The sequence below is a fragment of the Cynocephalus volans genome, chromosome 2, assembly GCF_027409185.1.
Source record: "Cynocephalus volans isolate mCynVol1 chromosome 2, mCynVol1.pri, whole genome shotgun sequence".
NCBI classification, from domain to species: domain Eukaryota; kingdom Metazoa; phylum Chordata; class Mammalia; order Dermoptera; family Cynocephalidae; genus Cynocephalus; species Cynocephalus volans.
In genome coordinates, this window is record NC_084461.1 from 89,536,995 (window position 1) to 89,552,158 (window position 15,164).

General features: G+C 33.0%; 1 protein-coding gene across 13 annotated transcripts in view; it reads left to right on the forward strand.

The window, feature by feature from the left end:
* The window catches only part of PAM (peptidylglycine alpha-amidating monooxygenase), a 282,338-nt gene that overhangs the window by 206,669 nt on the left and 60,505 nt on the right, over positions 1-15,164 (forward strand). For all 13 annotated transcript variants that reach the window (XM_063087956.1, XM_063087955.1, XM_063087961.1 and 10 more), the window contains 5 exons: positions 1,352-1,400; positions 2,628-2,695; positions 3,905-3,985; positions 4,269-4,345; positions 4,874-4,977. In XM_063087956.1, the coding sequence (XP_062944026.1) occupies positions 1,352-1,400; positions 2,628-2,695; positions 3,905-3,985; positions 4,269-4,345; positions 4,874-4,977 (379 nt within the window). The remainder of the gene's footprint in view (positions 1-1,351; positions 1,401-2,627; positions 2,696-3,904; positions 3,986-4,268; positions 4,346-4,873; positions 4,978-15,164) is intronic.

Genomic DNA, 15,164 nt, shown 5'->3' on the forward strand with positions numbered 1-15,164 from the left:
TTATAAAAATAGCACCTCACTGGAATTGATTTAGGAGATTGGATAGCGATCCCTTTGTAAAATGACAAAGACAGAAAAATAAAACCCAGTCGATTAAATATGAAATGTTTATTATTTATTTCTATACTATTATTGTTAAGATCAAACTTAATACTATACAGACAAATTTCCTTTGTATTTTATTTCCTAAGTATTAAATATGATTAGTTATGCTTTCTCTCTAAGCTTTATCTAAGGTCAATCAAAATGCATATCTTGATAGTTACCTGTTATTATATATTCTTATATGAAGATACCTTTGCTTTTCTCATGAAAATTACAGCTGAAATAAAAACAATTCCTTAAAAAACCCATTCCGTGTGCTGTTATTTATTAGTTCACTTCTTAATTTCTAGTATAAATCTATAAATTTTGCACACACACACGTACAATAAGTACTTATATAAAAATCAACTTTCAAAATTGAGATATAGACTTTTGTAATTACAGTAAAACCTGAAGTAAGGGGAATTTAATGTATTCAGAATTAGAAGGAATGAGTAAGTGTGAATTACCATTCAGGTCTCTGTGGTGAGAGGTAAGTTTGATAGAGATAAGAATTTAGATGGGTATTTTGAATTTGTACCTCATTTGCACATGGGGAAGGCAAATGAAGAAGGAAGAGAGGATTTGTAGGAGGTCTCTGAAGTGTTGTTGGCAAAGATAAACTCAGAGGCTTTCAGCGGAAGTTATGGTATGATAAGAATGAATATCAGGTTTCTGTTCAGAAGGTGGGAAAAGAGCATGGCTTAGGAACCAGACAAGGTGATCCCTGTACATAAATTTGAGACATTAGAGATTCTAAAAATAGTAATATCGTGAAAATCCTATTTATGGGCTACTTCAGTTTTTGAAAAGTAGAAAAGCCAGTTGTTTGGTGCCCCATTGCACAAACCTTTCCGTTCACCAACTGTTCTGGGTGTTTCAACAATACAGATAATTCACGGAGAGTAGCAGCAGCTCTCTTCTATGGCTTCTGCACAGAAGCTAGGAAAGCACTTAACTGGTCAGTTTGATGGGCCAGGAAATACCACAGACTACATGAAATGGTAGTTTTGTTGTTTCTGTTGTGATACATTGGCAACTAAAGGAATTAATGAATATGAAAATATTCTGTAAACCGTAGAGCACCATACAAATAAAATATAATTTGGGCAATAGTTCCTGAATAAAGTCTGGTTTTACCACTTAAAAAAAAACCCACATAATTTGTATTTTAAGTATTGAGTTATATTCCTTTAAAATTTATTAGTTTGGAATTCTTTTTTTCACATTTTCTTATTTAAATGTGTATTTGTATGTGTGTTTTCAGATAATCACAAGGACTGTTCTGGTGTGTCCTTACACCTTACACGTCTGCCGTAAGTACTTCCAGTTTTCCTAGATGAGTAACAACCGTAAGATCTTTGAGAACTTAAAAGTAAGAAATTCGCTGTATTAGTTATCTCTTATGGATAACAAATTAGCCTAAATTTACTGGCTTAAAACAACGAAGATTTATTATCTCAATTTCCTGTGGGTCAGTAATCTGGGCACAGCTTAGCTGGGTCCTCTGCTGGTAGTTTCACATAGGGGCTGCCATCAAAGTCTCAGCTGGGGTTTTAGACATCTCAAGGCTGGACTGGGGAGGAACCATTCCAAGACCACTCACACGGTTGTTGGCAGGATTCAGTTCTTTGCTGGCTGTTGGCTGGAGGGCATTTCCTTGCCATGTGGATTGTACACAGGGCAGCTCACAAATAGCATCTGGCCTCCATCACAGAAAGTAAGCAAAAAAGCAAGAGAGGACAGGCTTGTAAGACAGAAATCAGAGTTTCTTTGTAACCTAATTTTAGAAATAGTATACGATCACTTTTGCTATATTCTATTTGTTAGAAATAAGTTACTACACTTTTTTCAGCCCACCCTCAAGAAGAGGGAATAGACAAAGGCATGAATGTCACAGCTAGGAATCATGAAAGCTTGTTAGTAAGACTTCTCCAAAGAAACCCGAACCAGTAGGATGTACATACATACACAGAGAAAGAAAAAGATTTATTATAAGGGATTGGCTCATGCTGTTGTGGGCACTGACCTGTCCAAAATCTGTGGGGCAAACTGGAAAGTCAGGGAAGGGTTGATGTTATGTTCTTAGGTCCAAAGATGATTTGTAGGCAGGATTCCTACCGTTTCAGGGGACCTCAGTCTTTTCTCTTAAGGCCTTCAAGGGATTGGATGAGGCCCGTCCACGTTATACAAAACAAGCTACTTTACTCAAAGCCTGACTTAAATGTTAATCAAATCCAAAAAACAAAAAATACCTTTCCAGCAATACCTAGACTGGTGTTTGACCAAACAACCAAATACTGTTGCCTAGCCAACTTAAAATTAACCATCACAGAAATCATTGAGAATCTGCCTTCACAAAGAAAAGACAGAATTTTAAGGAAAAAATCATGTATATTCTAGTTTCTCTTCATATGATTTCATTTTAATTTTCACAAGGATAACATGTTATTCTTACCAGTATACTAAGATATATCCTATTTTTCCAAGACAGTAGTTTTGACTTGTCAGATAATTGAGAAAAATATTACTTTTTTTTACAGACAGCCTTTAATTGCTGGCATGTACCTTATGATGTCTGTTGACACTGTTATACCAGCAGGAGAGAAAGGTGAGTAATGATCTTTTGGTATTTACCTTTATTACTTAATCCATAGCAATGGAGTTACAGTATATTTTTATAAACTTTTTAAATGACCAACATTTTTGGGTCCTTTTAAAATAAATCAATTTTTTATTGTCCTTGAATTTAAAATAGATTTTTGTATTATTTCAATCCAATGGCTTATTTCTTTTTTATTCATTATTTATTGTGATGCTAAGAACTGAGGTAGTAGGTTATGTAAATTAAAGAATAAATCTTGACTTTTTACAAATCAATCACCCATTCTTCAGGTGCAAAAGACAAGCTGCATAATGTGCAGCAGCATAAAGTACTGCATGGAAAGGTTCAAAGTCAAAGGCAGGTCAGTTAGCTCAGGTGGTTAGAGTGTGGTGCTAATAACACCACGGTGTCCAGGGTTCGATCCCTGTACTGGCCAGCTGCCAAAAAAGAGAGAAAAAAGGAAAAAAAATCAAGAGACTAACAAATCCAACGCTGACTCAGTCTTTGAACTTGGATATACTGGGCTTATTTCTCTACCTGAAAAATGGGGATTATGATGGCTGATTTTCTTAAGCTGGCAAAAAGCTGTAAGAATAAGTATAATATTATTTATCAATGTATCTGAAGATCCTTTGATGAAAACGTCATATTAAATATTGTTCATTTGTTTGGGCTGGGAATGTTTTAAAGTTAATGACCAGTATGGTCTCTTTGTTACTGTTCATTTATCTATTATAAAAGATATATTATTGAATAGCTATTATGTGTTAGTTTACAAGGAAGGAAAAGTATATGAAATGGTCCCTTCTCAACAGGAGCTGTCAATCTAGTGATCTTAGATATTTGCTTTCAATTTTTCAAAAATCCTTTTGTTCCAAAGATAAAAACCAGTTTGTAAGTGTTTTTAACTGTATAAATTTCAAAATAAAGGTAACAAATTAAGCCTGCGTTTTTGCTGACAAGGTATTTTGATTTGGTCCTAGTCATTTGTTTATGAATAAAATAAAAATATGAGGCAAGGGGTTCTTAATTCATCTTGGTAAAGTGACTGGCACAGAGTAAGTGCTTAATGTCTGCTGAGCACGTGAGCACATTTACTTCATAAGAAGCCCTAATGCCTAGCATCTTATGAATAACCTGTATATACTTTTAGACAAGAATAATGTCATTTTCTAGTTGAATAGTGATTTTTTTCTGTGTTTTCATTTCTCACAGTGGTGAATTCTGACATTTCATGCCATTATAAAAACTACCCAATGCATGTCTTTGCCTATAGAGTTCATACCCACCATTTAGGTAAGAATTTTAAACTACATGTTAAATTATAAATGCTTACCATTATACTTGCTAGTGCGATAAATGTAAGAAGTAAATTATATTTGACCTTAAGTCTGTCTCAGTGAAAGTGATTTCACACAATGCCTTGATTTTTTATGCTGTTTCATATTGTTTTTATTAAAATGTACAGTATTTTGGGTTCTGAAAACATTAAAATGTTATTTTAAAATAGGAAAGAAATATGCCTTTTATTTTTCTAATACCTTATTATATTATATGGTTATAATTTGTGTTTTTAAAGGTAAGGTGGTAAGTGGATACAGGGTAAGAAATGGACAGTGGACACTGATTGGACGTCAGAGCCCCCAGCTGCCACAGGTATGTAGAATCTAATTTGATTTTGAGAGAAAAAAATATTAATCAGCAGAAAGTACTTTTTAAAAATCCTTATACAACCCTTATGAATTTCTCTAGAATCTAAAAATCTCTAAATCTGCCTGTGCTGTAATCATATATTTGAGCTGTATAATCTCCTTTTTTACAATTTCCAATTTATAAATTCTCTCAGTTGATCAATTCTTTCAATATGGTCTAAACATGAAGACTTTTCTATCCCATCGTTTAGTGAAAGACAGTGTTTCTGGTAGCTCTTCTGTTATTACATTTATTCTTATTTTTATGGGATGCATTTGTTAATAGTATTTGTTTATTTCAAAGTTTGGTACTCTTGTTATAAAGTAGAATTGATTAATTAAAGGTGAACTCTTTTTCTCCAGTGGTTATTTGTGCCTATCTGTTTGTCTTCATTCTGTCTACCCAGAGTGCTCCAAGCCTCACATTATTTGAAGCATGTGGTTCTAGGTTTTATTGGTAATTTTAATGAATTATTGTTTGTCTCCTCGGCAGGCTTTCTACCCTGTGGATCACCCAGTAGATGTTAGTTTTGGTGACATACTGGCAGCAAGATGTGTATTCACTGGTGAAGGAAGGACAGAAGCTACACACATTGGGTATGAATCTGCACATTTCACTATTTAAAGAGACTTTGTTGGGATAAGGTATGATTATAGATGACAGTTATCTTTGTGAATGAATTACACATTTTTCCCCCTGTCTTGGTCAATTTCGGAACTGATTGGTTTGGATAAACCCCAGGACACGTGCTCATGTTTTCATGCTTCCTTTCTTCCTGCTTCTTCAAGACCTTCAGCATCACACTTCTACATATTACAGTTACCACTAGAGTATATATATTACTTCCTCAGACTCATCTTAATAAACTAAACGTAAGGATTATGAAAATTTTTCTTCTCAAGTGTCCTTTTGCACTGTGTTCAAATTTAGACAAATATATGGATTATATACATTTGGCGGTGCCCATTAAATACTCAGAGTCACGATTTTTTCTGACTTAAAACTTCTGGGTATTCAATAATTTCTAATTGTTTAAGTCTACCAAATGTTGGTAATAATACACTGTACTTTTTCAAAGGGGAATGGCAAGACTTTTAAATAATTTTCAAAATACCAAGTCTTTTTGAAATAATTATATTTTATAACACTAAGTAAAATTTTCAAAGCACTATAAACTCTTTCAAAAAAGCTTACCTAAATAAAAAATGAAGGATAAAGTTTCTTATGTTTTTTGTTAGAAAAGAATCAAGGAGCCTTCTGTCCATGTTGAACTAGGTTTGAAAATATTTACTGCTTTCACCTGGAAACTAGCATCTTAAACCATTTATTTATTTGATCGAAGAGAAGTTACAAAAAGTAAGCATCCGAAAATATATGCATTACATGTGCCAGAGATAATTCTTATAATAACAACACTAACAGTTGTAAGGGGTAGGAGAAAAGATACTGATGCAGATTTTTAAAAATGTAAATATGATATGGTGGAATAAGATTTTTTTTTTTTTTTTTACATCCTTAATGCCAAAAGAACTCTTAAAAATGAATTAGAAAACTCTAAGCAGAACTTTGGTGAAAGACTTGAACAGATAAGCCACACACCCCGAAGAAACACACGTAGCTGATAAGCACATTCTAAGATGTTGCTGCTGAGGTGGGGCAAGCCCTCGGCTTGGAATAGGATTTTTTTATATGGTGGAATAGATTTTTTGATATGGTGAAGTACGATTTTTTTATGTCACTCTAAAAGGGTTTTTATGTTAATAGGCATCAATTTTAAGGCTAAAGATAGAACAAATAGAAAAACACTATCAATTTATATTTCAAAAGAAGCTTCCAACAGCTTTACTTTTGGATAAATTTGATAAACTTAGGAAAGACACTTACGGAAAGCAATGAAATTATTGAGTTACAGGAAATGGTGATGGTAACAAAAGGACTGACAAAGTAGATATAACTAGATTTGAAAGAGTCTGATAATTCACTCCTTAGCAGTCTTTAAATACATGAGGTAATAGGATTCAGAGGCTATTAATCAGCTGTTTTCCATTTATTTTAGTGTAGAGCCACAAGCACTATTGGTTATTTTATTAACCTTTGAAATAAGTAAACAAAAAGAGTAAGAAAAAAGTCCTTTTCAACACATTACATATATTGGTTTACAAGTTTCAAGTGTGGAAAAAATAGAATTTTTTGCCTAGAAGTTTTTTTTACAATTTTGAGGGGCTTGTTACTTTGTCCACATTCTATCCTTTGAGTTTCCTCTGTGAGGTAATATCAGCCATCGAAATTAATGACTTGTTATAGTACTGGGATGGGAGGCCAAAGTGATCTCTGGAGCCCTCTTTCAGTTTCATGAGTCTAGAATAATTCTAGTCTTTTTAAAATGTACATTTTGCTTTAAGATAATACCCTAAAATGACTATACTAAACCTATCCTTTCGTAAATCTCTTGTGGGCTTAAAGGAAACAGCATTTTGTAATATAAGTGAAATAGAAAGGAATTATAGGAAATTAAGTTGCTGGATGAGTTCGTATTCTGAATATTTAATTTATACTACAGAGCATTTTTTTTCCAGTGAAATGATAAACTAATAAGACAAGTTTGAATAAATTTAAATATGAATTAAAATCTTCATAATAATGCATAATGTTCCTAAAGCACTTAAAATGCTTTTTAGTTTTAGAAAGATAACAGCAGCCACACATCTCTGTTTTGTAAAATAATTAGTACAACCTCCACAGGGTACTACAGAATCACAATTGAGAATGTAACCAGTAAAAAAAAAATCTAGTATTATATGATGTCTATTAAATTAAATGATACTCTGTAAATCCCCTCTCCCTCTTCTCTCTTACCACCTACCTGCAACCCACATACATAAGCATTTACTCCCACTGTATACAGGTTTGACACCCAAGCTTGCAGCACTTAATTACAAATCACTCTTATCCAAAGGTAGGTAGTTTGGGACCTGTAGGTGCCCCCTTCATGAACTGAAATATCAGCTTCAAGTTTTAAACCTTCTTCTCTGCAGCCACCTCGAAACTAGGTTTTTCAGGAAAACTGTGTTGACAGTGGCCAACGAGCTTAAATCTGTACTTAGCTGGAGATTTTAGGACAGGAGAAAACTTTGCTTGGGTAGAAGAATCATGATTAACTAATAAAAAGCACTTTTAAAAATAGGGGCCAAACCAACTCAAAATGTATTAAAGACTTAAATGTAAGATGCGAAACTATTAAACTTCTGGAAGAAAATATAGGGGAAACATTTCAGGACGTAGGTCTGGGCAAAGACTATGAGTAATACTTCAGAAGCATAGGAAACAAAATCAAAAATTACCAAATGGGATTATATCAAACTAAAAAGCTTCTACACAGCAAAGGAAACAATCAGCAGAGCAAAAAGACAACCTGTAGAATGGGAGAGAATATTTGCAAACTATATATCCAACAAAGGATTAATATCCAGAAGATACAAAGAACTCAATAGTAAAAAAAAAAAAAATAGTAATTGACTTAAAAATGGTCAAAGGAACTGAATGGATGTTTTTTGAAAGAAGACAAACAAATAGCCGACAGGCATATGAAAAAGTGCTCAACATTGCTAATCATCTGAAATATGAATCAAAACCACAGTGATACCATCTCACCCCAGTTAGAATGGCTATTATGAAAAACACAGAAAATAAGACATGCTGGCAAGGATGCTGAGAAAGGGGAACTCTCATGCCTTGTTGGTTGGAATGTAAATTAGTACAGCCACTATAGAAAACAGTATGGAGATTCTCAAACAAGTGCAGATAGAACTACCATACAATCCAGCAATACTGGGTATATATCCAAATAAATCGAAATCAACAAGTCGAACGGATACCTGCTCTCCCATGTTTATTGTGGCTCTATTCACAATAGCCAAGAGTTGGAATCAACCTAAATGTCCTTCCACGGATGATTGGATAAAGAAAATGTGGTATATATACACAATGGCATACTACTCAGCCATAAAAAAGAATGAAATTCTGCCGTTTGCAGCAATACAGATGCACTTGTAGAAAATTATGTTAAGTGAAATAATACAGGCACAGATAGAGAAATGGGACATGTTCTAACTCACATCTGGAAGCTAAAAAAGTTTATCTCATAGAAGTAGAGAGCAGAATAGTGGTTACTAGAGACTGGCAGAGTGGGGGAAAGAGGAATAGGGAGAGGGTGGTCAGTGAATGCAAAATATTAGATAGGAAAAAGGGGATCTAGGGATCTATAGTAAAGGGAGACTACAGTTAACAAAGTACTGTATATCTTTGAATAGCTAGTCAACATGATGTTGAATGTTCTTAAGACAAAGAAGTGACACATGTTTGAGGTGATGGGTATACTGAACACCCTAATATGATCATTGCACACACAGTACAAAGGTACCCAATATCATATCGTACTCCATACATATACGCAGTTATTACGGGTCAATTAAGAAAACTAAGTTAAAAAGAGAAGTAGAGAGTGGAATAGTGGTTACCCAGAGGCAGGGAAATGGAGGGGAGGGCTGGGGAAAGGTGGGTAGACTGGTACAAAGTTACTGTTAGATAGGAGAAATAAGTTCTGGTGTCCTAGGGTAATAATATTGTACTGTATATTTCAGTATAGTCAGAAAAGAGGATCGTGAATGTTATAACCACAAAGAAATGATAAATATTTAGGTGATAGGTATAACCATTCTGATTAGATCAGTATGCATTATACGCATGTATTGAAACAACAAACTATATCTCATAAACATGTATAATGAAAAAATAGTTTTAAATCTTTTAAAAAGTGAATTAAAGACATATCCAGATAAACAGAAACTGAGTTTAGCACCAGTAAACCTGTACTAAGGAACAGCTAAGGACTGTCCTTTAGGAAGAAGGAAAATGATCCTAAGAGGAAAGTCAGAGATTCAAGAAGGAATGGTGAAAAAGAAAATTGGTAAACATGTAGGTAAATGAATGTTGTCTATGTTAAATATAATATGTTCTGACCTTCAAAAAAATAAAAGAAAAAAGAAAAATGGGGACTGATTTTCCCATACCAAGTATTCATCTCAAAATACCACCATTGAAAAAATAGGTGGATTTAAAAACTTAAGTGTCTATCAATAGATGAATGGTTAAAGAAAATGTGGTATATGTACAAAATAGAATACTATTTCACCTTAAAAAGGGGGGGAGTCATATCACTGGCAAGAACATGGGTGAAAAAAAGAACATTATGCTAAGTGAAGTAAGCCAGGTACCACATGATCTCATATATATGTGGGATCTAAAAAGTTGACCTCTCAGAAGTAGAGAATAGAACAGTGGTTACCAAAGACTAGGGAAGGTAGAAAGGAAGGGGGGAATGGGAAGATTGGTTAACTGGTACAAAGTTTCAGATAGACAGGAGAAATAGGTTTGAAGATCTGTTGGACAGTGGAGTAACTACAATCAGTAATAATGTATTGTATATTTCAAAATAACTAAGAGTAAAATTCAAATGTCTCACCATAAAAAATGATAGGTAAGCAAGGTGATGGATATGTTAATTAGCTTGATTAATCATTCCACATTGTATACATATATCAGAACATCACATTGTACCCCATAAATGTATGCAGTTATGATTTATCAATCAAAAATAATATTAATAATTTTAAAAACTATTTTTAAAATAGGTGAACTTAAGATATATTAATAAGTATACATAATGGTAAAAATGTTTTACTAAAATCTATTATATTTATTTGTAACTAATAAATATAAAAAGTATATCTTAGACAAACTTACACCAATATATATATACTGACAACATAGTACTAATTAATCTGTGAAGAAGCAATATTTTGTGCCTGACTGCGCTGCATATTTTATATTCAACATGTCACTTCTCTAAATTCATTTCAAATGTTTAGTCAAGTTTAAACAAAAAATAGAATTTAATTAAGTCAGCCAATTAAGCTAATTAACTCAGCTAATCAGCCTAAAAGTTTATATGCTGAAATTTAAAATTAACTCTTGGAGTAGGTAGATAATATTTACCTATTTGGTCAATTTTGTTCATCATAATTTTCATTTGAAATGAGTCACTTCATGAGAATATGAATATGCGAGAATATAACAATGTCTAAAAAATACTCATAGATACCAAGCACAGCACTTTAATCAACATTTTTAAAGTGTATTATATGCAAAGATAAAGTTATATGATAAATAATAACTCCTTAATTTTTTTTTATTTTGTTTTTGACACGTAATAATTGTACATATTCATGGAGTACAGTGTGATGTTTCGATACATGTATACATTGTGTAAAAATCACATCACGGTATTTAGCATATCCATCACCCCACACATTTATCATTTCTCTGTTGAGAGAACATTCAAAATCCAAGCTATTTGGAAATATGCAATATAGTATTGTTAACCATAGACACTCTACTATGCAATAGAATGCCAGAACTTATTCCTCCTGTCTAACTGTAACTTTGTACCTGTTGACCAATCTCTCCCTGTCCACCCTTCCCCCTTCCCTCTCCAGTATCTGATAACCACTGTTCTACAAAGTACCTTGAAGCCTCTTAAGAAACAATTAAAAGTTTTGTAAAATACCTTCTTTCAAGTTTTCATATTTCTTTCCAGAATTAGTGTTACCCACTTTGGTTATTTTCAAGACTAGCATCTGTCAAATATAAGGGACAAGAGGTAGGTATGCAGGAATCATTAAGCCAGTGTAGTATCATTTTCTGCAACATAGTCAATGTGTACAATATTTGGATTTTTAAAAATGATACATTTCAGAATACTTGGTAGTTTCTCAAATCTCTATAGTCTTTCTAACATAACATTATTCAGCAGTATGACAGAGTGAACACATTATGTCATAATAAGTTGTAAACATTTATTAAGCAAGATTATTCATTCTTCCTTACTTCAACAAATTTTTATTGTGGGCTTACTATTTTGTATCTCACCACACTGTCAGATTTAAAGCTATTTATATTAAGTATGTCAGTATAAAAGAAGTTATCACATAAGTACTTTATTATGCAAGAGGATGTAAAAATGCACTACTGTAATTTTAGAATATAGATCATACCAGCAGTCATCATTTTAGGGAATCACATTAGTGTGAGGCAATGATTAAAGGGCATTCATGGAGCCAGGGCAGACATGTGAACACACCCTCCCTCCCTGCTTTCTTATGTTAATAATCATTCAGATTAGCAGAGTTGAATTGGTCTCTATGGAAAATAGGGGTAAATGTGTCAAAATCCTCCCTTAGGAATACTGAAAGTAATTCGTCTGGTTTAAAATGTGACTTTTTTTTGAGTGAGAGAAAAGATGGATAAACAGGCAAAGTGAGATGCTGACACTAAGGATGATTTGAATCCTAACATTTTTAGCATATGATAGTTTGTCTGATAGGAGCTCAGAGTTACCTTGACTACAAGTCCAATTATAGATGGAAGGGAATAAAGTATGTCTCTTTTCTTTTTATTCAGCTCTTTTAATGAAATTTTCCTTGTGACCCCGTAGAATCTAAAATTATTTGATCAACTCAATTTTGTAACATAGAATTGGTACCTCAAATGAACTATATTGGTGAGTTGATTAGGATGTTTCACGAAATCACATGTTTAGAGATGAACACATTTATGTATATATAAAAACATGTAACATACAAGTATAATTAGTGTATTGTGTATATACATATGTGTGGATGTATGTGTGTACATACATATATGTATAATTTTACATATACATGTATAGTTTTTCTCAAAAGCTAAGTCAATACATGGAAAGATAATTCATTTTTGAGGAAATAATGCAACATTAGCTTATATTTTTACTTTTTTATTTCCTCAAATTCATTAATTAAAATAATAGTTTGATCATAAGTTACAAAGGACAATGAGTTATATTATTTTGAAAGTTACTGATTTTCCTTTATTTGCTATACTTAACTGTGTGCATGTTTTTCAAACATGTAACTTTGTATCTTTTTTCTTTCTTTTTTTTATTTGGCAGCTGGCAGGTGTGGGGATTCAAACCCATGACCTTGGTGTTACCCACACCATGCTCTCCCAAGTGAGCTAATTGTCCAGTGCCTAATAAGTTATTGCTTTTTTTTTTTTTTTATTCCAGTGGCTGGATGGTACAGGTATCCAAACCCATGACATTGGTGTTTAGAAGGCTGTGCACTAACCAACTGAGCTAACCAGCCAGCCTCACCTTGTATCTTGCTACACACTATTTCTAAGATAGTAATTGCAAACTTTGTCTCCAATATTAGTATAAAAACTATTCCAAATATGATACCTTTTTATTTCATATTCTTCCCCATTATCACTGTCTATAATTTTTTTTTTTAACTTACTGTTTTGGTGATGATAGCAATGAATTCTGTTTTGTATGAGTAAATTCTTGTTGATTATTCCTCTTAGTATCCATTTCACAGTTTATTTCCTTGTTCCCAGATAAATTACCTTTTACTTGTTTGAAATGAACTCTTTTTACTTTTAGTGCAATTTCTTTTCAAATGCATATTAAAAAAAAGTCCTCCAAATACACATGTAACAAGTTTAGAAGCACCAAAATTATATTTGGAGGAATATATAATCAAGATATTCTATTTTAGTTATTTTGAGATTTTGCGGTATTAGTTGCTTCTCAAATCTCTGGTAGATAGATTTTCCTGAAAATTTAAACTATGTTTATATGGATGTATAGAAATAATACAAATAGGTACCAGGTATGTCTGTATATATGCAAAACATCTTATAAAACATTTCTAGATACACATCTGTATGCATATCTGTATATACATTTGTATATCTATACTACATGCACATACCTATATTGTGATTGGTGTTATCTAAAAATAACAATAGATTTTTACACGTCTACAACTACTCTAAAGAAGAAACCCTTTTGATTGGTTATTCCTAATCAATACTAGAATTATGTTTCTATACATGTAAGAGCAAGTTGTAAATATCATAGTACAACTTTTCTTAAGTTATGTCCTGGAACATGCAGCAACACAAAGAAGCCTAGTCAGATTCCTTTGGGGATAGTGCCTCTTGTATCCCCTCTCCCCATAGAGTTTTCTGAGCACATTGTGTGTTAAAGTCTCCCACAGTACAGAATCTGTTTAACTTTTGTGAACCATTTCTATATTTGCTCATAGAATAACTTTTTCTCAACTCATCTGTAAGCATTTTAAGGACCAAAGTTTTATGGTAATAGTTTTGGAAATACTACTCTAGAAGAAAATTAGAAGAGTGAAAGAATTCTAAGATTCTCTTTCTAAATACTTTATAAAAAAATATAATCACTCACAGGATAAATTATTTTTATTTATGCAACAGAGGACACACTTGCCCAGGGAACCAACAGCATTTAGACCAGCAGTTACAGTTACTTCATTCAGTTTAATTTTAAGGGAAGAGTTCAGGATACTGGATGTATTACGTGTGTGTGGTGGGTATACCTTCCCCATGAAAGTATGGTCATTGACGTTCCCAAACAGACAAAATATGGAAGGACCTGTCCGTGGATTAGTTGCCAGTTTCATTCATTATTACATGAATTTATTAAGTTTTTTTCCTTTTATCTGTTTGAAATGCTTAAATGATTATTTTGCTTTTCCTCAACAGCAAGATGATTGAAGGTTTTCTAAGCTAGAGCCACATCTTAAATTCCTTTCCCTCCGTGCTCTCTTGCTGTACACATACTTCTCATTTTGTACAGGGAGGGGATGTATAATATGGTGAGAGGCTACAGCTTGTTATTTTGGCACCAGCTATTCCTATTATAAACTGTCGTTTTCTGACCAACGCCAAGACTGTTAAAATGTAATTCTTAGCAATTGTGTTTTGACACTGTGAAGATATGTGTAGTGAACAGGTGTTTATTTGGGTTTGCACTTCACTCTTTGCTTATATTTCATAGGAGAAGCAATTATACTGACAGGTATCAGATTCAGAGAGTGAGAAGCCAAAAATAATTTGTAAGGCATAATCAGAGCTTCCCATGGTAGCTGCTCATTCCTGTGGTCTCTCAGGGACTCTACATTTTCAAAGCTTAGAGAAATCAAATGCCTGTATGGAAAAGATTTTTATTTCCTTCCTTCCTTTGCTGATGTCATTACTGTTGCTATGGAGAGGAAGCGAGTGCCTCATAACATTGCTGGAAAAATCAACACTGGTGTATTTCTGTACAGCAAATAATCTTCCTCATAGTTTATTTTTTATTGGTGTAGGCTTTGCTATATAAAAGTCTTAGAAAAGTGTACCTAAACAATTCTTTCCTAATAATAGTAAACAGAATGAAATATGTAATAACCCATGTGAACTGAGGAAGAAGAAAAGATGTTTTGCAAACTATTCGACATTATTTCTATCATTTGGAACTTTTTCTTTGAAATATCCATTTCACAGTTTTAAAATCTATTTTTAACATCGAGTCATTCAATTATACAGCACTGGTATTTTTATACAATCAGGTCTGAGTCCTTGGAAGAGATTAGTGCTGTTTTCATTTTGAAATGAAAACATTTCAAATGTTTTCTTTCCTGCTCTAGAAGTCTAGTTGCCAAGTTGCATGTCAGGGATACACTTAGGATGTCTTCGTGTGGACACATGTTCATCTGGCCATGAGAAAGGAGGCCAAAAAACAAGGTCCATGACTCTTGGTGTTAAGTGGAAAAGCCGTTTTTAAAGATTTATAAATGATAAATGTACAAATCTGTTGAAGTGTTCTGAA